At 38.1% G+C, this 22,066-nt stretch overlaps 3 protein-coding genes across 6 annotated transcripts; all 3 read left to right on the top strand.

Annotated features, from left to right (window-relative positions):
* The first annotated feature begins 1,649 nt into the window (after positions 1–1,649).
* On the top strand, positions 1,650–6,437 carry LOC121945183 (C-C chemokine receptor type 5-like). The gene is made up of 3 exons (XM_042489223.1): positions 1,650–1,758; positions 2,928–3,095; positions 3,261–6,437. Exons 1-3 carry the CDS (start codon positions 1,752–1,754, stop codon positions 4,166–4,168), a joined length of 1,083 nt encoding a protein of 360 aa, XP_042345157.1. The 5' UTR covers positions 1,650–1,751; the 3' UTR covers positions 4,169–6,437.
* Positions 6,438–8,062: 1,625 nt separating this feature from the next.
* On the top strand, positions 8,063–13,351 carry si:cabz01093077.1 (C-C chemokine receptor type 2). Of its 2 annotated transcripts, none has more exons than XM_042489225.1 (4): positions 8,063–8,147; positions 10,410–10,555; positions 10,736–10,908; positions 12,209–13,351. In XM_042489225.1, exons 2-4 carry the CDS (start codon positions 10,414–10,416, stop codon positions 12,914–12,916), a joined length of 1,023 nt encoding a protein of 340 aa, XP_042345159.1. In that variant the 5' UTR covers positions 8,063–8,147; positions 10,410–10,413; the 3' UTR covers positions 12,917–13,351. The 2 variants fall into 2 exon arrangements, with proteins under 2 accessions (XP_042345159.1, XP_042345158.1); XM_042489224.1 differs by having other exon boundaries at positions 8,079–8,147; positions 10,413–10,555.
* An 802-nt stretch (positions 13,352–14,153) lies between these two features.
* Positions 14,154–21,668, top strand: cabz01093075.1 (C-C chemokine receptor type 5). 3 transcript variants are annotated; one of them, XM_042489219.1, is made up of 3 exons: positions 14,154–14,271; positions 16,359–16,439; positions 18,771–21,668. In XM_042489219.1, the coding sequence occupies exons 1-3, from the start codon at positions 14,231–14,233 to the stop codon at positions 19,855–19,857; spliced, it is 1,209 nt and encodes a 402-aa protein (XP_042345153.1). In that variant the 5' UTR covers positions 14,154–14,230; the 3' UTR covers positions 19,858–21,668. The 3 variants fall into 3 exon arrangements, with proteins under 3 accessions (XP_042345153.1, XP_042345155.1, XP_042345154.1); XM_042489221.1 differs by lacking the exon at positions 14,154–14,271 and adding an exon at positions 16,032–16,043; XM_042489220.1 differs by lacking the exon at positions 14,154–14,271 and adding an exon at positions 16,056–16,146.
* The last annotated feature ends 398 nt before the right edge of the window (positions 21,669–22,066 follow it).

Below are 22,066 nucleotides of genomic sequence, written 5' to 3' on the forward strand. Positions count from 1 at the left end.
TTGCTTTTATCTCGTGAGTTGTTTTAGCCTCATTTAATTCACCAGAGCTCTTTTTTACTTATTGTATTGCATTATGTATCGCTGCCTTTCATGCACCTTTTACGTCTTTAATCATATAAAACTGTGTTGAGACAGATTCTAACCCATCTGCCTTAACTAGAAAACTGCTTTTGTTTTTTGATTCTGCTATGTAAATAAAAGTGACTTGACTTAAAGAGAAGGATATAGCCAACAAGAGGGTTACAGCTCAGAGAGACATTACATCAAGTCTTTATTCATGTTTTCCGTACTTTGATGTGTTTAATACATAATGTTTAAAACATGCAGTCGGGCTGTCTGTCTCGGTTGCAGCTCCTGAGTGCGTCCTCTCTTTTATTTGGAAGGCAATGCTACGTGGTTTCCGGTAATGTGTGTTCTACCTTGACGTAGATCTCTCCGGCCCGCCTTCGTCAGCAGCTCTAACGTCAATCATCCTCATTGGGAATTCACTGAGCGCCAGCTGGAGAGCGACGGCACCAGTACACAGAGATACATACAAACAAAACGTTAAACATAAATAAATAAAATTCATTCATTTAAAAAAAAGGGTTCAAAGCTGAACATCCAGCGATACGCAAACGTTTTTTTTGTTGTTGTTAGTATTATCAATCAGCAAACGTTATTATAATTGTTAAATATTGTTGTATCATTACTAGAAGTAGCAGTTGGCTATCATCATTGTTATTGTACATTCGGTTTATATATGAGATAGGCCAAATCAAAGTTTGAGAGGCACTCTGAAAGAGCTTCTGTGCATAAATGTCTCATTGAAATTCAGCGATGACAATTCAAATCTTTCCTCCCGGCATGTTTCTCCCGGCATGCTTTGGGCTGTCTTGCCCCTCTGCAACACCTCCCTGCACAACTTTGGTTTGACTCTCCACCACAAGAGGTCACTCGTAGACCATTCTACAAATTTACTCCAAAGTTAATCTGTTTTGGTGCTCTACATGGGTTAAGATTTTGGATAATTAGGGGTGAAAAAAACATTAATAGAATGATGATGGTAGTAAGAACAAGACAAGGTCTAAAACAGTATCATTAGACAGACAGTAATTGCCTTTTAAAAACAGTTCCTAATGATACATTTTTCATTTAGCTAAATTAAAGTAATACTCTGTGACGTAAATGTAGAAAACAATAGGGTAGCTCAGTCACCCAAATTTGACAGAAAGATGCAATCACTTCCTAATTGATGGTGAGATCTTTTTATAATTATAATGGATATGACTAAATTTAGATTATTACTGCGCAGACTGTACCACAGATTTGTTTACATTACAATGGAGTAAAAAAGTATCTTTGATTCTAACTATAACCAGTTGTTGCACCCATTCATGCTCACTTTTCATTAAATACTCGAACCCTTTACTTTTTATATGAATCTATGTGGTAAAACGTGTTGTTGGAGCTCTTCAGCTAAAATCATTTTACGTAGGTGTTTTTTGGCTGTCTTTATATCAAGGGTGAATTGTGATCTGTGGCTCCTGATAAGGATCTTGAAGTCATACTTGGGGACTTTCAGGAAGTGACAGCTGCATTTCTGCTTGTCTGTTAGTCATAAATAGGGGACTGCAGACTTTAAGACTGTTAGTTCATCACTATTCTTTTGAGGACATCGTGTCCATAAAGATCTGGCCAGAGAAATAAGAAGCCCTGAAGTGCAGCCGCTGACTAGACCTGATAGAAAAAGGGATCACTGAGATATCACTATGTCAGGTGAATGCATTTCAACAACTGCACTTGCGTTGCATAATGTATATATATTTCAACATATTATTGACTTGTAGCAGAAATTTGTGACAATCTTTGATGGTTGCCTAATACACTGCTGTCAGCTGTAGGTCCTATTCTCCACTTAAATGCAAACTCTGTAATGAAGTACACTTAAGAATGTATTTAGATTTCCATATTGATCTTTACTAAAACAGGTCCTGAGATGGTTTTATTAAATTATTATTATTTTATTAAAACTGCCTCAGAGGAAGGAAATATTATGTAGCCATCAAAGTGTCTTTAAAAATTGCTATTTGTACTCACCAGACATATAACCTACAAACACGTACGAACTGAGGTAGACCGTATGACAATATTCAAAGAAATTAAAATCTGAAGTAATCTTGTTTCCATTTCAATACTCAGTGATATATTTCAAACTATTTTATATATGTAAAACATCTCTAACAATGGACAGTATACAGCAAGTTATGATTGAGACATGTAACCACATATGAGAAACTTGACACCAGTGTTTGCACTGGTGTGATACATTCAAGACCCTTTCCATACAGTCAGTGTTTACATTATTTTGTCTTCCCCTTATAAATTAATGTGCAGATGTGACAAATTTTATTCTGACAGAGGATTAAGTTTCCTGCAAGGACCAGCAGAGGGCATAATAACCTCCATTATCCATTCACTTAGAGGGCCTATTTGCCCAAGTAACAAATGATCATACTTTCCCACTCAGTGATTACAATCCCCGCAGATCATTTGGGATTTTGTTTGCAGATTTTTATTGTATTTATTTATCTATTTTTATTTCTGTTTTTTAATAAGACAATTATATCTGAGAACTCTGCCCTAACAAAAATACAATGTTTGTGGTGTTCAAAGTATTAAAAAAATTACATCTAGCCCTGTTTAATGAATAATCACAGACAGGTGTGAACAGCTTTCACTGAAACTACTTTCTGCCAAAAAAAAGGTCCCTTTGAAAACTGCTACAATTTTGCTGTTACAAAGTATTATTTTAATTTTGTGAGCATCAACAATTTCATGTATACATGCAACCTTGCCATTTTAATGTGTATCGTACATCCTAATGTATTAAATCTCAAACAAGGTTTGATTTTTGCAAATTCTGAAATCTGAAAATCTGTCTACAGATGACGGAGAAAATGCCACCACACCGAACTACTATAACTACGATTATTCAGCTTATTATGGTGAACTCGTTCCAGACTTCACTCCTTGCAGCAATGCCGATGTGAAGGAGTTTGGCAAAGTGTTTTTGCCCACCCTCTACAGTTTGGTTTTCATCCTCGGCTTTATAGGTATGTGTGTGCGTGTGTGTGTGTGAATCTGAGTGTGACAGAGAGAGAGAGAGAGAGAGAGAGAGAGAGACAGAGAGAGAGAGAGAGAGTGAGTCAGAGTGCAAGACCATTACATATGATGCATGGTGATCTGACACATTTAACATTTTCCCTTCCTCTATAAAGGTAATGGCCTGGTGGTGTGTGTCCTGGTGAAGCACAGCAAACAGACCAACTTTACAGACATCTGCTTCTTCAACCTGGCTCTCTCTGACCTCCTCTTCGTCCTCACGCTGCCTTTCTACTCTCACTACTCTGTGGTCAGTCAGTGGACTTTCGGAAACTTCATGTGCCGTTTCGCCACTGGCTCCCACACAACTGGGTTCTACAGCAGCATCTTCTTCATGGTTGTCATGACGCTGGACCGCTACATGGTCATCCTGCACACATACAAGGTGTCACACTATCGCAGTCTGAGGGCAGGCGTTGCTGTGACCTTGTTGGTCTGGATGCTGAGCTTTTGTGTCTCTCTGCCAGATATCATCTTCACAAAGGTGAAGAATGAGTCTTTCGGGTTGGCTTGCATATACAGCCCTGAAAATTATGCCTGGAGGAATTATAACATCTTCTCAATAAATGTGCTCGGTCTGGTGATCCCCTTGTTGGTGATGATAGTTTGCTACGGCAGGATCATCCCCATAATAATGAACATGAAGACTGCGAAGAAGCATCGTGTTGTTAAGGTGATCATCACCATTGTGGTCATCTTTTTTTTGTTCTGGACCCCATATAACATTTCTCTCTTCTTGGGGTTTCTGAAATCTGAAGGTATATTGAAGAGCAACTGCAACCTGGAAGCAAATTTAAGACTTGCAGCAACAGTAACTGAGACGTTTGCTTACAGTCACTGCTGCCTGAACCCCATCATATACGCCTTTGTGGGACAAAAGTTCATGAAACGAGCCCTGCATCTGCTGAGGAAATGGGTGCCTGGGATTAACCTTGTGTCCACCAGAGATTTTTCAGATAGCTCATACAGAAAAAGCTCAGTTATGACTAGGTCCTCTAATGCCAGCTCCACTGTGATCATGTAAGAGGTGAAGTGCAGATTAATGTTGTATATGTTGTGCTTTATGGAGATCACTTGCAGATTTGACATGTTTTTATCCAGGCAAACTTATTACTGCTACCACTGCTAATCAGATTATCAAGCAGCATATTGTTTTGTCACTTCCTTTTTCAACCTATGACAGTGTTATTCAATATCAATGTCTATCTTAAAAATTTGCCTGTACCTCTATATATCATTATCTGTAGACCTTATTGATTTTATTTGCACTTTGAATTTACACTGTAATGTTTAGTTTTGACTAGAGCTGCACAATAATATAGTTTTTTATTTTGTTTTTTAAAGTGTCATTGTGATATCAACGTGTGATAAACACATTTGGAAATATCAGACTCTAAAAACAGTAACATATTGATACTATCTGTGTGAAGGCCTATTTTGTATGATATGCGCAATGCTGTTAACTCCCTAGCCAGTCAGAGTCCTTGTCTGATTCCGCATGCACACGAGTGAGGTTTGCTGCCTCACTACTCTGCATGGATGAAGGAGGAAAGTGTGACAAGATGAGTGCAAGCAAAAGTGCAAGCGCAGAAAGGAACCAATGCCTAAAAACTAGCACATAGCCCAGAGTCCTGCATCAGGTGACTGACAAAAAAAGGTGATTCACAGATGGCATTTTGTCTTAATTTATTTCTGGTTGGGATCTGGGTGTAAAAATGAACTTGTAGGCTGGGTAGCAGGTGTCCAATAACAAAGAGCCTATATCAAAATAAATATGAATAATTGTAATTTCATTCAATGTTTTAACACTTTCTCTCTCTGACTGCTGATCAAGCGGCAACCTCCTGAATTGAAAAATGAAGCCAACACGGGAGTGCCACAAATTGCAGTTCTTTGACCGGCCAATAGAGGCTTGAGGCTCCAGAAGTGAGTCCATCCCCAAAGTAACCCATGTAAAAATGTCCAAGTGAATTTCATTCACATCATATGAAGACTTATTCAAAATTAGTGGCAGACTAGTTTGAGTGACAGGTTAGGCTCTCTATAGATAGTGTCTTCTGGCTCTCAGTCACATCAGCCATCTGGACAATATTTTGGATACAGGAGAGACGACGAGGCAAAAGTACAGCTACTGTGCAGCTCAAGTACTGAGTGCATGTATCTGCATATTGCAAATATTGTTATCACAATATTCAATAATGTTACTACATATAATATTGTGCAGCCCTAGTTTTGACCATAAGATGTCTGTTATCTGAGGAGTACCATCATCTTCTATATGATCTCAGGTATTTGCTAAATTCTTTGCAATGCTCTTCCTTTTCCTGCTGAGCAACACTGACCGAAACTATGAGCGTCTTGTTTACATCAGCCTGTAACCACAATGTTTGTTTCCCCTTGCCTGATGTGTTGAAACTTTTACACTTTAGCTGATGAGCCTGCAATTTGGAGAAAAACATTCATACTATATGGAAAAGCTACCATTTAGAAGAAACATAATACTTTTACAAGATGAAATTGGGGTATTTTCCACTTTCCTGAGGAAAAAGTTGTTCATTCAAATGTCAAAGATAAATCAAAGCCACAAAGTTGAGGAAACAGGTTATTCGTCACCTTTAGCACTTTCAGCCGTCAATCTTGGGTATAAATCTGTTGATATGGAACAAAGTTTGGCTCATCATGCACGCCTGGAATTTTTCATATATTTTCTTGATATTGTTGTATGCCTAACAATTGTACATATGTACAGTATATTGCAAGTTTGCATTTTTCTAGAGTTTTCATATTGGATGTATTCTTTTTTTCTCTGTTATTTTACTGCCATTTCAGATGTTACTTAAAACACAAAATATATACTGTCAATTTATTCCCATATATCAACTTAATGATCAATGCTCTTGTTTAAGCTTTTGTGTGCATGTTCATGTTGTGATTTGTTGTTATGGTTTAGTTTTCCTGCGGCGATTATTAAAGTTTTACATGTCAAATAATAAGAATACCAATGATATGTCATATAGTGCTTTTCTGAGGACACAGAATCCACAGCACAACCTGTGTTCATTCAAGATAAATCTCATTTTATGCACCTTGGGTTCTTTAATTGTCTATGTGACTGTGACCTTATAAAGATATTAAAATTTACTGCACAGTTAAGTTTTGGGGGTTTTTTGTTGGCGATTACTTTTCACATGCTGTAAATTTTTCATGTTCAACTTTGTCTTATTGTAACTTTTTTTAAGTGAGGTTGAATGAGACACCTCTACCTTTACCACTGCCTAGATCAGTTGTGTTATTGTGCGACTCCAAACTAACGCTTTTAAATACCAAAGTCATACAATAACACAAACAAACTAATCGATCTGTAGAGCAGACCGAAATATATTCTCAAAGTGGTGGCTTTGAAGACAGCATAAACTATGGCTTCAGTTCTTAGATGGAAGAGGCTGTCTGACAGCAAGATAAAGAGGTAAAAATATTCTAAATATGGCAAAAAGCACTTTTACACTTCACATTCACACATTCACATACTGGTGGTCCAGGCGGTCACACAAGGTGCCAGCTGCTACGCAGTAACGATTTACATTTACTCACACACCAGTGGAACAGTCACTTGCAATTTGGTGTTCAGTATCTTGTCCAAGAAGACTTTAACACGTAAACTTGAGGAGCCGAGGATCGAACCATTAGTCTTCTACTAGTGGACAAACCGCTTTCCTGGGCCACAACCAGCGAACTCAAACAGATAATGATTTTCTTTGGTGGCTAAAATACATTTGCTGCTTCCCCGATCTACAACAGTACATTGCTTAGCTTCGGTAATACACTTACAGTGGAGAAGTCTTTCAAACAATCCCACATCAAAAAATATTAATTATCGCTTCAATGACTGATCCTCAGGCCAATACAGGCAGCTTTTTAAAATCATATTAAACAAATTTTCGTTCCACAAAGTCATTAAAAGATATTAAGTGTGTTAAAAAAACAAATGATATTGTCACAAATCAAATAAAAATGTAGGCGATTATTTATTAGTGCTGAATAAGTTCCATGATAAGAGCAGCTTGTTATATTGATAGTTGAAGAGAATCTACTGTAAAGATGTCATTAAACATAAACATATTAAAGTCTATAGCTCAGTTGATCCGACTTTATATTAATTAAGATATATATCATGTTTAAATAGTCCAGACAGACCTTTTTTTATTATATTTTATTTATTCATCCTATGATAAAATTACATTACATTAATTGCATTTTGAAAAATACATGAATACATATATTCAGCTGAAAGTTAAAGTCAGTGAAGTGTCATTAGGGTCCTTGCAGTGCTGTGGTATAATCAAGGAAGGGTTGCCATATCTGTTTAAATCTCCCTGCTTTCCCTGACATCTCATATCAAATTTTCTCCATGTATGAAGTATTAAAGAGCCAGGTTTTAAAACAGGGGGATATCCCCCTGTTTTAAAACCTGGCTCTTTAAGATATGGCAACCCTTCCTTGATTATACCACAGCACTCTTTGTTCCAGACTTAAAAGATAACTTTCTTTGCAATGACCATTCCATACTGAATTGACAAAATTTTCCATTGACTTAGAGAGACTGACCTATTTTGAACTAAAAGTCGACAAAATGAGTGAATATTGTTTTTCCTGTTGAGCTGAATGCTATTTTCAAAAGTTTATATCACCTAAAAAGTCAGTTTGAAAAGCACAATGAAACAGAGAAAAGCTCCTCATTAGAATACATCTCTCCCTGCTATTCTTTTCCGCACATGTTAATACACGAAGGGACATTTCTCAGAAAACCACATTCGACACCTCTGTGCCGTCTTAACAGAATGCGGAGGAAACAACAAAACCCAACGTTCACCTTACGAGAAATGAGCCCTGCTGCAGGATTCGACACAAAAGTGAGCAATGCAAGTTGACAGGATGACATGTAAGCTTGGCATGCAGCACAACAGCATACACATTCAAGAGCAGTGATTCTGGCAGACAAGGCGGTAAGCACAATAAAATTTTAATTTTTTAAAAACTTTTACCAGACATCCCTCACCTCTCTTACCTCCAACATCTATAAAAACAGGGGGAGTAGAGGTTTTTATGTGCACGCGCATGTGTATGAATATCAACCACAGGAAGTGAGGGTCGGCATGGGTGTCAAAGCAGGTGGTTGTGTATATGTTGATAGCAAGAAGAAGGTTCGAGATGTGGTTTTAAATAGATGACATGAATATGATTATGGTCAGAGTAGGAGGAAGTTTGTGAAATTCATAGACAGATGAAAATTAATTCAACATCTCCACTGGTGATGGTGTTTGATAATGTTGCTTGTACCTCAAGCACACTGTGCATTCAGTGGGGGGAAAATAAGATAATGTTAAGTTATAATCAGTTAAAGTGACCAAAAAAATAGTTATTGCAATGGCTGTCTTCCAGATTTGGAAAATTGTTTCTAGGTTTTTAGTAACAGCAGACACACACACCTTTCAGACATGACTCATTAAGTGATGATTATATCTGAAAAGTTCAACTTAAAGGGCAGGAAAGTCCACTAGCATCCCCTGAATTCTGTCACATTCATACATAAATGTTTTGTTTTTTCAAATTATTATTTTTTTTAATCTTCTATTCGTACGAAATGTTCAGTGTGGCACATATGGACTTCAGTCATCACAATGATGGAGCATCTATCATGATGAAGGAAAAACACATCTTCTTTTCCTGGGTTTTTTTCTGTGTGTGAGTGGAGGCTTCAGAAAAAAAGTTAAGAAGATAGAAGCTAAAGAGTCAAAAGATCTTATTGTGAAAACGCTGTAATTTGTACTATATACCCCTTTATATTTGAATAATTTGGCCACTTTGGCTTCAGCAAGGTGTCTCTTCATGTTGCAAAAACAGATTTTATTTGGATCGATACCTAGAAATGACCTAGATCATTTGTGCCCAAACTTTTTCCTTAAGGGACTCATTCTCTATCACTTAGTAAAGTGACAACTCTGTCAAATAACATATTTTATGGATATTTCATATTATATTCACTGCATAACTATTCTATCTAAAAACTGTACAACTACCTCAAATAGTGAAGGCAATAACTACATGTTTGTGTAAAACAAGCTCATTTTGAGCATATTATTTCTGGAAAACACTGTGTTAGAGATACATTTTCCTGATATCTTCATTTAACTTTTTACACTATTATTTGTCTGTATTATGGGTTGTTTTTTTTGGCTTTTTTTAACAATCATACATACTTAATATGTTTCTTTTTTGAAAAATTGAGATATATGCTTACTAAATGTTTAAAAACTTTTTTTACACCTTAAAATCAAGGAGGCCTTGCAACCCCCTGGAAAGGTTTGGAGACTTCTAAAAGGGGTCGGGAGTGAAAAAGAGTGTCCTAGATGGTCACATTTTTCTACTTAACCGTCTTTGATTTTTTTTCTAGTTTATGTCTAGGAGACAGAAGTCCAAGTGAATGGAGCATGGTATTCAAGGCACTGAGAAAAGTAAACAACAGAATTAGGTTTTTGCTGAGAAAAATTGAATTAACTGAAAAAGAAAACAAACTGGTGGGCAATTCTCTTGTACTATTGTCTTTAAAACTTGTTGAATTGAAGGTCTAGGAGGAAGTAAAAATTGCACCCTGAACAACTCAGGGCCATTATAGGTTTGAACTCAAGTGCATGTTGCTACAAGTCAAACAGCATGGCCTTTAGTTTTGATTAACAGCACTGTCCAAACACAACTCAATGTATGACATAGTTTATAACCAAAAAAAAAGCCCCTTGTTTTGTCCCTTAAGGGGAACTTATGCATACCAGGATGGGGCAAGTGTTGTAGACTTGTGGTCACCTTGGCTTTGTACCAAGTACTTGTTCATTTAGGTTGGTAGGTGTTGGGTGTGGGGAAAAACAACCACCAAAAGAAAAAAAAAGTGAAATGGTGGCATATGGAAAACTTTAAAGTGTAGTATTATCATCCATAATATGACTTGTATGTCACTTAAATGATATATTTTTTGTTGTTTGACTTGGACTGATTTCACTGATGTTAATTCTGGTATTCACTAGTTTGTTCAGTATGATGCCACTGAATCACCCTGACACCTTTTTTTCTAAATTATGTTCTTTACATCATGAACCACAGTGGTTTTATGCATCATTTGAACTTTGTGTGGGTTTGTACCATTTCTGACATCCCTTCTCATAATGTGTTAACCCCAAATAATCTGAGGGTTTTTTTTGTCCCTCCTCACACAGCAGAATGAACACATCAGAGAGTGAGCTAAACTACTTGGACTATGATTACAATGGCACCTGTGATCAGGTTCCCGGTCCAGAGTCGCTCGATGGATCCTCGGTCTTGTTGTTTCTCTACTACACGGTGTTTTGTCTCAGTCTGCTGGGTATGTTCAAAGAGACCTAAATCCTAAACAGAAGAGGAAACATGTATTGCTCTATTTGCACATTTTAATACACATTTGCATTTTAAGCGTTTATCTGAAACTGGAATGTGCAACAGTTCTACAGTCACAAGAAATGATAAGCAACCGAAAGATGATGAACAATTTGAATCAATTTCACAGGCAACAGCACAGTTCTCTGGGTTCTCCTGCGGTACATGAAGCTGAAAACAATGACGGACATTTGTCTTCTTAACCTGGCCCTGTCTGACATCATACTGGCAGTGTTCCTGCCCCTCTGGGCACACGATACTCAGAACCTCGCATCATGCAAACTGATGACAGGAGTCTATCAGGTGGGGCTTCGATTGTTGCCATTGTTTCATTACTTAGAAGTTGTAGGCTTGAGTAACATAATTATCACTCAAGGAAGATTCGAGCCATAAATTTGTTGATATTAGACTCAGCTTGACAAAAAAAAAGACTTGTAATTTAACTTTGACATTGATAAAAATGACTTGTGACTTCACTTGGACTTGCGCGTTTAGACTTGAAAATACTTGATACCTTCCCCTAGCCAAAAAAAAGAGAAAATATGTATTAAAAAAATGTGTCTTGAGTCAACGCACTTTCCTTCATCTCCTGAATCAAGTAACATTAACATTTTCCATTTCCAGCACGTTAGAAAAAAAGGAAAAAGTGGAACCAGAGAGAATTTTGCATTTTCATAAAAAAAAACTACAGTTCATCAAAGACAAACTTCATTATACAAAACAAGCTCGCAGAAAATTACAGACAGAGATGCAACAACCTCCAACAAACTTGTTTTAACAAATAAGTATAGATTTTAAAAGCAATCATGATTTTTTGTAAATTGAATAGATATTATATATTATATATTATACATTAGGCTACTCTGTTGTTAAAATGACTTTCCATTTGTGAAGTGCACATTATAATTTTTTAAGGACTTAGAACTTAAGTTAGGGACATGGGACTTGACTCTGGACTTACCTGTCTTGACATGTGACTTGACTTTGGACTTGAGTCTTGCTTGACCTTCCTCTGCAAAAAAAAACAATTAAAAAAATCACTCATTATTTGATATTTGAAACTGGATGTTTAGAGAGCAGATGTAAAAAGTTAAAAAAGACATGCAGCTTTCTTTTGTATTTATTTTAATGTATTAATTTACACGTTTACTTGATAAGGACCCTGTATCTGATGACTAAACAGAGATATAGCTAAAAGCTCATTTTTATCCAGGTGAATATGTGTGAAAAGTTATGATTAGGCTAGTCCAGTAACATCCTAACCCTAACACTGTATCTTAACTATTAGTGTATAAATGTAACACTGGAATGTATCATTAATTCTATTTATTTTTGTGAGACATTATGCCAGTTATTTCCATTTCTTGCAAAAAGCCTAATTTAATCAACGTTACTGTACAGTCTGCATGACTAGGTTGTGCAGCAATGTTCCACTCTTCTGGTTTTCTTTATAATAGAAGAGATATTCTGGCAGTAACCGAGGTGAGATCAGGTATAAGGTAACAACAGCTGTGAAACAGCTGCTGTGTAATGTGGGCCAAACCACAATGAGGCCAGTAAAACCTGAGTCTGACTTTGCTTCCACCTCTGCTCCTCTGCACAGTTGGGTTTCTACAGCGGCACCTTCTTTGTGACCCTCATGAGTGTGGACCGCTACCTGGCCATCGTCCACGCTGTTGCAGCCATGCGAGCTCGGACACTTCGCTACGGAATCGCAGCCAGCACTGTTATCTGGGTTCTGTCTGTCATCATGGCGTTACCTGGGGTGACATTTGCATCCTTGGAGACAGAACCAGATAACATCTCCCAGTGCCAGCCACTGTACCCAGTGGAAAGCCAGAACTTTTGGAAGATGATGCGAAACTTCAGTGAGAACACAGTGGGCCTCTTCGTGTGCCTCCCCATCATGATTTTCTGCTATGTGAAAATACTTGTCGTGCTGTCCAAGTCCAGGAACTCCAAAAAAGACAGGGCTGTAAAGCTGATATTCACCATTGTGTGTGTGTTTGTGGTGTGCTGGGTCCCCTACAATGTCATGGTTTTCCTTCAGACGCTGCAACTGTTCCTGGACACTCTGAACGCCTGCGAGCCTTCACAAACCATCAACTCTGCCATGAGCTTTGCTGAGATCATCGCACTGTCTCACTGCTGTATAAATCCAGTCATCTATGCATTTGTTGGAGAGAAGTTTAGGAAGGCACTGGACAAAGTGCTGACTCGATACCTCTGCTGGAGACAAGAGAGCAGAGGGATTCACAAAGACACCACAGAGAAAGAGACTTCCAACACCCCTGTCAAATCAGATTACTAAGAATGATGAACACACCTTGCTGCAAAAATGGCAAAGTGTGTGTGTACAAGTTACAAGGTAGATTTAGAAGTCATTTTTCAAAAGTAGTTTTTTTTAACGCAGTTTAATAAATGAAATTAAAATTTGTTCTTAAATCCTGCTATGTCTTTCTGGAGTCAAAGAAGGAGCTGATGACTCTCACAGCCTGAGGGATGAAGCCGCTCCGTACTCTGGTAGTATGGCACTTACAGATGTCACTGATGTTGATGGGAACCAGTGAAGTTCTGGTCTGTTTTAATAACCTGCTGTAGAGCCTTCCTGTCCTGGGCAAGTTAACCAGGGTCTTGCCCCTGAATTTAGCCTAAGTCTCTGAGGAAGCAGAGCCTTTTCTGTGCTTCTGTTAACCTGGCGTGTTGTTGTGCATGCGTGTCGTTCTTTTGAGAACTTTAAAAATGTACTCAGACTACTGAAAGTGTACAGAATTTTATGAAACAATGATTTAACTTGTATAATTCAAAGTGTAAATGGTAAAACTATATTGTTTTGGTAAAATCAAATAAAGAAAATAAAACTTGATTGCTCCCTTCTTTTAGTGAGAGAAAAAAGTCCCTTGATGTGTGAGTTGAAACCATTTTTCTGACATGTGTAAAATGTCACTAGCAGAGAATCTTGACGCTGTGTCACATCACCATACATCCATTTCAGGCAGCCATTCTTGGCAACAAGTAATTATGTGACAAAAAGTGTTGCAGAGCAGAATCCCTGCGTCATATAACAACAACCTACCTGACTAACAGGCTGGCGTTTGGTCATTCTGGCCTACAATTTAGCTGCTGACTGAATCAAAATGATGCAACAAATTTTTAAGAACTCTAAAATGCAAGAGTCACATCTCAATTTGAGCTTCAGATTTTAGTCAGAGCTTTTTTTTTGCGGTTTTGAAATAGCTATCAGTCTCGACTGCAATGACGGCAGTGTCAGTAGTATCACTTTTGCCAAGCATAAAGGTAAAAGTGTGCTCTGCAAGCCTCCAGCTGCAAGAGGTTGCAGGTTTGGTCCAAGTTGCAGTGCATCTTGCCTAAATGGACCTGTGTCTCTGCAAAGCTGCGGGTTGTAAGCATTTTGAAAGTATCTGCAGGAAGTAACAATACATACATCTCTTACCCACAAGCCCACCTATGGTTAAGGAGGGGGTGGGAGTATTTTTAAAAGGTTAGCAGACCACAAACAAGAAGGTGTGAGAAGTACTGTTCATTTCTCGCGCACATAATGAGCTTGGATGAACAGCTGATAATTTCTTTGATCTGGCCGTCCACCTCAGTCTTTTGATCCGGAATGAACACCACCATCAGCAATATTTTTAACATCACCACCAGGTAATGCTTTTTTTTATTCTTTATGTGACATATCTGTACAATTGTTATTGGATGAAGCTCATGAGCTGAACTGATTAACACTGACCCTAATTTAACTCTGGGTCATTATGGACATAAGGTCATTACTAGTCCAGCTGTAAAAAAAAAAAAAAAAAAAAAAAGTTAAGTTGTGGTTATGAGGTTTTACAATGCAATTTAAGAACTCTAATTCATTTGACTGTGACAAAGTGCACTTTATCCTAATGGCTCTTAAAGACATAGTGATGACTGTTTTTGACTGTGACACTTTCGAGAACTTAATAAGCGAGAAGGAAGATCTCCTCTCAGTTTAGTTTCTGTATTTGAATCATTTTAAGAATTTAGATTCATATCACTTACATTTCTGGGGTCCCCCCCTTCATACTCGTCTTGCTATGAGTCCATGACAGAGGACGTTAGTTCTCCTCACACCATATGTTTAAACTTGCTTTGTAGAAAGGATGCATCTTGATCATCAGTCAATTCTACAACCAATGAACGATCCCTCACTTTAACAATGGATCAGCATTTGATGGACAGCAACAGTATTGAGGCCATCACCTAACACAATCGCACAAAATAGGGAACCTGTAACTGTGCAAAAATAGCAGTACTAACTCTTTAATAGGGGTTGACCGATCTTGGTTTTGCACAGCCGATACTATTATTAGTTGTTAATGAGACTGCTAACGTAAATATTTATGACCAATATGCATTTACAATTAAAAGGAAAATCTTTCTGTCAATATTAAGAATTTGAAATATAACAAACTCCAACACAAAACGTTGTTTAAATGCCTTTTTCAAATGTACATATATATACAGCAAGTTCCCAGCAACAGTTTTTATAAAATCATGTGAAAATTTTAAGAAAAAATGAATAAATAAAAATTGCTTCCCAATGCTTACAATTTCTTTGCACTTGCTAATTTTTTTTTTTTTTTTTAAAGATTATTTTTTTGGCATTTTTGCCTTTATTGAATAGGACAGAGTGATAGTGTGAAAGGCGGAGAGAGAGGGCACAACATGCAGCAAAGGGCCATAGGCCAGAGTCGAACCCATGGCCGCTGCAGCGAGGACATTGCCTTCTTACATGGGGTGCCCCAATTAATTAATTTTAACGGCGATCATTACAATAAATTTTACATGTAACACGTGCATGTACATGTGCTGAAAACCATCTTTTAAAACAGGGGTTCACAACTTGGGGTTGACAGATTATCAGTCTGTCCGATTATTTGGGCATATATTTGGCATTTTTGCCGATTATCTGTATCTACGTTTTACTTTAATGATTGCGGATAAATGAATGAATTCACGTGGCTTGTCTGTAGATCCGTATTCACAACACAACAAAGTAAGCAATGTGATAATAAACTGTGTGAGAAAAGAATCGTGGAGATGTGGCGTTATACCTATGTCATGGAATGCATAAAAAAATTGCTGTGACCTGTGGAAAGCTCTGTAGTTACACCACTTCATGCAAGGATCCCTCGAGGAGAGAGGAGGCGAGGAAGCATAGGTTAACATGATGAAAAGGACTCAGAGTTAACAGGTGAGCAGTGAATGGGGATGTCTAAAGGCCTCTGGTGGACAGGTAGGGAAAGGCAACAAATAATTTCTGAGGAAGTTGGGATGAGGCTGAAGAGGCGGAACAAAAATTGTGACAGGCCCTCGATTGTGATGAGGAACAGATTTTCTCTTCCTTCTTTTACCCCATAATAAAGCTGACTGCTGTGAAACTTAAACACATGGTATGTGGACTTTCAGCTCTGGCACTGCCTTTGGATCCACTATTTAATAGTTATACTTAAAAAAAATTGATATAAAAAAACTGATCCAGCTGAATCACAGAAAGTAAATGGACCTTTTAACTTTATTTTTAGTTTTTAACTTTGATTAAGAAACAGATCTAATCATTTAATGTGGATTCACCATCTCAACATTGCTAGAAACATTAAAATGTGTCAAAGTAGTGGAAAGAAAAAAAAATCCAGGCCAGGGTGTGTGTATGTTTTTCTCTTTTTCCCCCTAAAGTAGGTCATGTTTTTTTTTTTTATCATTTCCAGGAGGCTGACCATGGCTGCAACAACCCCTGCTGTTGTGGCTTTCACCGCAGTGAGTGAGAATTCATTTACGGTCTTACCAAGGTAAGTTCAAACCTCCACATACTACCACTATTTGTTATTTATGTTGCTCAGATCACTCGGTCTCAAAGTCTGCAATGCATCTTTGTAAGTCTGTGCCTCCCTGGCTTCCACTGTTTCTACTTTTTCATAAGATGCTGACTGTTTCAGTTCCATTCTGTGTCATTAATCCTAACATCTGTTCTGCTGATATTTACTCCTAAACTGAGCCGAAAGAGCTCAGCTGCATTGCTTTTGTTGCACTTGTTTGACAGTGCAGCTTATCTTCGTGAAAATGTTTCTTTTTTTTATTGCATTCCCTTTTGTGTGACTAAATGAGAATGGATGAAATTCGGGACAGGGGAGTTGGGGTGGGCTTGACCACATGGCTGTGATGGCCGAGGTCTTGGGTACATCAGAGCTGACCACAGTAAAGCACATTAAGTCAAAACTCAAAGGGACAATCTATTAGTTTTTATAGATGAACTCAACTGCCTACTATTAGGAAAAAAGAAACAATGACTGTGTCGTATGTAACAGTGTGTAAATCATTTTCTGTTACAGAAAATTCAGGATGATATGAAAGACACTATCCCAGCTGTGTTTACAAGACATTATGCACAGGCGATAGGTAGCCTGGAATCATTCTGAATGTGTTTCCAGCAGCTAAGATTGTCACTGAGCTGTGGGAAATAGCAAACATATTTTATCACTGCAGCTATAACAAATTCCTCCTGCAGAGGCGGCTGCACTCTCAGTCATATGGTTTAAAACAGGTCAAACTAGAAAAGTGCACTCAGCAGAGTGCAGATCTCAGCTAGGGAACCAAGCTCTCTCCCAGGCTGAGCATGGCCACTCTAGACACCTCTTGTAATTCCAGCAGACGCAGCACAGTGTAATATGACGCAGTGCGGAGGACAGAACAATAACAGAACAATAGTGCATGTCCAGTGGAACTGTCCCTTCTGTCTTCCTTACAGTTAAAACAGCAGCGAAAATAACAAAAAATGGGGGTTTATTCATTCCTTGACGTGCCTGTCTTTCATGGATCATGACATATTGGGTATGGACTCAATATGCAGCTGCTCTGGTTCAAACTGAGACCAAATGTTTTTAATGGATGTCAGTTTTTGAGCCAAAGTGTCTTGTAACAGATGGTAAGGCTCATAGTTTTCAGCTGAGACAATTTCCAGAAAACCTGGCCCCCCACCAGTCCACTAAAATGAGTAAGGAGTCAATGACGGCATAAAACAGTCAGTAAGACAAGTTATTAAACAACTGTGAATAACGACAACCACCACAGGTTCTTCAGCATACAGTTATGCTCAAAAAAATGATTATGCCGATTGGTACACTAGATCACAATAGGAGTTGAAAGATTATTGGCCTGGACAATTATTGGAGCAGATATTTGGCATTTTGCTGATTATCTGTATCTGCTTTTTGTTTTCATGATCGCTGCTAAAATGAATTAATAAAAAGTACAAAGAAAGTGTCAGCATAGGAGGAACTTTTACCTTGTCCAACCTGTGGGAGCTAATTTCATTTTTGTATTTAAATTTTCACTTGACTTTATAAAAAAGTTACTGGGAACTTGCTGTATATGATGTCGAACATTTCAGTTTTGATTTAACATTTGCTAAAAGCATTTAAACAAAGTTTTGTTTTGGAACAAAACAAAACTTATATTTTGTTATATTCCAAATTCTAAATATTGAAAGAATAATTTTTGTTGTAAATCAGTTACAAATATCGATTATCGGTCTCATTAACTACTAATAATCGATATCAGCCCTTACACAGCCACCCACACATGCCAAACTCATACACACACAACTAAACGCATGATCCCCTCAAGGCTTATGGCTGGTGGAGATAATAATGACATCAGTAAACTGTTATTTATAATTACCTAATCCATGCAATAGACAAGCATAACACATCAATAATACTCTTACAAATCTTACGAAAACAAACAGGACTTTTTTAAAAAAAAAAATAACTGCAGGAATTACAGCCTTACTAATTTGTGTAGACTGATAATTTAATGAAAATCAAATCATGAATCAAATCATATCTCATTTCAATCTAAACCCTTCTTTGTTCAGCTTGTTGCGCTCTGGAATAAACAATAGTTCAGTGCAGCATTTTTCAGTATTACTGTCACCAGGTCGGGCGGTCAGGTCATTTTTGCCTTAAAGTTTTAGGTCCAGCCTCTCAGCATGCAGACAGGTCATGTTTTAGCTCGTTTCTATTATATATTAATGAGTTACAGGTCCAACAAAGTGGCCTGACATAAGGGGATCTTCCTAATCATTCTTTGCTCCTTGCTTTTGTCCCTCTGTTTCTCACCAGCTCCACAGCAGCACCCTTCACCGAAATCACCACAGAGAACATCTCAGATTACTACGCTTACTCCGACTACCCTGAGGGTGACTTCGGGAGGTGTGTGTATGAGCATCATGGGGCCAAATTCCTTCCAGCCCTCTACGCCATTTTCTTCATCTTCGGGCTTCTGGGTAACTCTCTGGTCATCTGGGTCATTGCTTGTGGGGTGCGCCTCCGCAGCATGACTGACGTGTGCCTCCTGAACTTGGCGGTTGCTGACCTCCTCTTGGTGTGTACGCTTCCCTTCCTCGCCCACCAAGCCCGGGACCAGTGGCAGTTTGGGGATGGGATGTGCAAAGTGGTCCTGGGTATCTATCACATTGTTTTATACAGTGGGATCTTTTTTATCAGCCTAATGAGCATCGACCGCTACCTGGCTATAGTCCAGGCTGTGTACGCTATGAGAGTGCGGACGAGGTCCTTTGGAATGATCGCAGCGGCTGTCACATGGGTGGCTGGATTTTTTGCTTCTTTCCCTGACATGATCTTTCTCAAACAGCAGACTTTTACTTACTCTCAGTACTGCTCCCCTGAGTATCCCACAGCTGACTACTCTGAAGGCAGATCTCACTTTTGGAGGGTCTTCAGCCTTTTTAAAATGAACATTTTGGGTTTATTTGTCCCTGTCATCATCATGGGCTTCTGCTACTCACAGATTGTGTGGAGGCTGCTGTACAGCCAGTCATCCAAAAAACAGGCCATCCGTTTAGTTCTCATAGTTGCGGCTGTTTTCCTTTGCTGCTGGGTCCCCTTTAATGTCGCATCTTTCTTTAAAGCGCTGGAGCTACTGCACATCTATTCAGGATGCCAAAGCAGCAAAGCTATCAAACTGGCTTTACAAGTCACTGAGGCCATTTCCTACTCGCACAGCTGCCTCAACCCCATCCTGTACGTGTTTGTAGGGGAGAAGTTCAGGAGGCACCTGCTGAGGTTGATAAACAGGGCTCCCTGCAGGCTCTGTAAGATGGTCATGGTCTGCATACCTCAGGACAGAATGGCCTTATCAGTCTACTCGCAGACGTCCAGCCTGGACGACAGGAGCACTGCTGTGTAATGTCTGTTTCTGTCTGTGTCGTCAAGTCATGACGAGAGCATTTTTCTTGTGAAGAAAAAAAGAGGAAATTCTGGCCAATTCTCACTTCTTATCATCTATTTTAGGACTTTACTTTAGTCTACAGTTGGGTGTAGGCTAAAGGCATGTGCTGCAGGATTTATTGCTTAGTGTTTATGAGAACAACATTCAAACTGGCCCCATCCACCTGAGCTCAACAAGACTGAGAAAGCAGCGAGGGTCAAGCGAGCCAGAGAGTGAGTAAAGAGAGGAAGCAGGAGCAAGAAAAAAAGCAGTGAATCTGAGGCATAAAACATGATTTTCTGACTATTTCAAAGCAGTTCAGCACAAATTAATAGATTTGGGTGAATTCAGCATAAACAAACGCTTCACTGTGTCCGCTTGGCTTCTTTGCTCTGCTCAGACTTCGCCTTTAACAGAACATTTTAGGAACTAAGTGAAGGAGTGAAGGATTATAACAGGGAAGTACATGTGACTATGAGTCAGCTTGGAAACAGGAGCTTTATTGCCTAGTTACATGCAAGCAGCACACCATATATGTATATATCTTTAAATAAGTTTTATTAACATACAAATATATGATGGAATTTTACTGTGAATACGGTTTTTGATACTTTAGAAAATTCTTTTGCATAGTTGAGAATTAAATAGATTGTACCTACACCTGTATTTTTAGTTGAGAAACTGTTTATAAATGAAATGTATCGCTTTTTCATCGTGCCTCTGGCCACAGTTAAATGAAAAACTGTGAAAAATAAAACTGTAATCGATCCACAGTATAAAAAGCCTCAGTAACCTCATTTAAGCTATCGAAAGAAACAATATGTGTACAGTACTGCAACAAGCCAGAGCTGAACTCAGATATTGACCACTTGCACTCAGTCACAAGAAACACCAATAAGAGAAGGGAACTGAATATTATATGTTATTCGCCCGTGACAACCACTCTTACATGCATCGGTTTTGTGTGTATCAAACTGTTGCACAGCAAAAGGTCCCCGCTACAGCTGGAAACTTTTAATGCAAGTTTCATAGCATATGTCACAGCAAATTTGCACCTAACCTCAACATAGAAAAAAACCACAACCAGCACGGGAGGAAGTGTATAACAAAGCTGTCAGCCTAACCTTTGCAGTCTTTCTGCACGAATGAGCATTTCACTGCCATTTTTGAAAATGTTTCTGCAACATTCTTACTGATATTAATCAGCATTTCACACAAAAAAACACCTAATTTTCAGATCACTTCACTCTGTCATGCAGACTGAATAGGCTCCCCGTTCGTTCAACTCACAGTTAGTATTTAATTTATATCAGCCGGGGGATTGTAAACTCATTGAAAATGCAGAAAGTTCCTCCCTTCTTCTGAGCTTGTTCCTCCTATTTTCTACAGAGCTTTCTTTCCTTACTGTAGCATAGTTGCTGGTAAATTTGAACTGTTTTGCGTTTAAGTGAAGATAAATCAAATTTTATGTTAATGTCCTTCATCTCCCATTTTTTATGACACAGGATTTATGTCAGAACCTCATGGGAGATCTTTTTGTGTAGTGTATTTCCCACAGAAATCAGCAAGATTTTTTTTGTAAGAGATTTTCTTTCAGCATTTTTATGCTTGACAAACTTGAGAAAGACTGACTTTAAAAAAAAAAACAACTACTCTGTGGTAATTTGTCTAATTGCTTAAGTTTGACCTGATTAACACTGAGTGAATATGGGGGGTTTTACATAAACAAGTTGTAAATGTATGGTAATATTATTTGTGTTATGGAGACAGTAGAAGTTTAAGTTTTTCTTTCATAACATGTAAATATTTAACAATCTTGTTTATGAGAATTTGTATACTGAGTTATATATTGAGTTGTATGAGTTTGTTATACATTTACTGTTTATTTTATTTGCTATTCTTGTTTTGTTTTTCTCTTATTTATTTATTTTTACACTTGAAGTAAGAAAAAAATTAAAACAAAAAATTAGATCCATAAACATTAGATGCAGGAAGTATCTGGTGTGGTTTTCCTTTGTTTCACCCCTGCTTGGTAAATGTTCTTGTCTGTTAAACTTCCTGTTCGCAACGCAGATGCAGACTTCCTTATAATACATCCATGCACAGACTAAATGCACAGTCTCAATTTACCCTGATGACATCATTATGACATAATCAGGATGATATTCTCAGATTACAAGTACCCACA

Source organism: Plectropomus leopardus, chromosome 7 (assembly GCF_008729295.1).
Source record: "Plectropomus leopardus isolate mb chromosome 7, YSFRI_Pleo_2.0, whole genome shotgun sequence".
Classification (NCBI taxonomy): Eukaryota; Metazoa; Chordata; class Actinopteri; order Perciformes; family Serranidae; genus Plectropomus; species Plectropomus leopardus.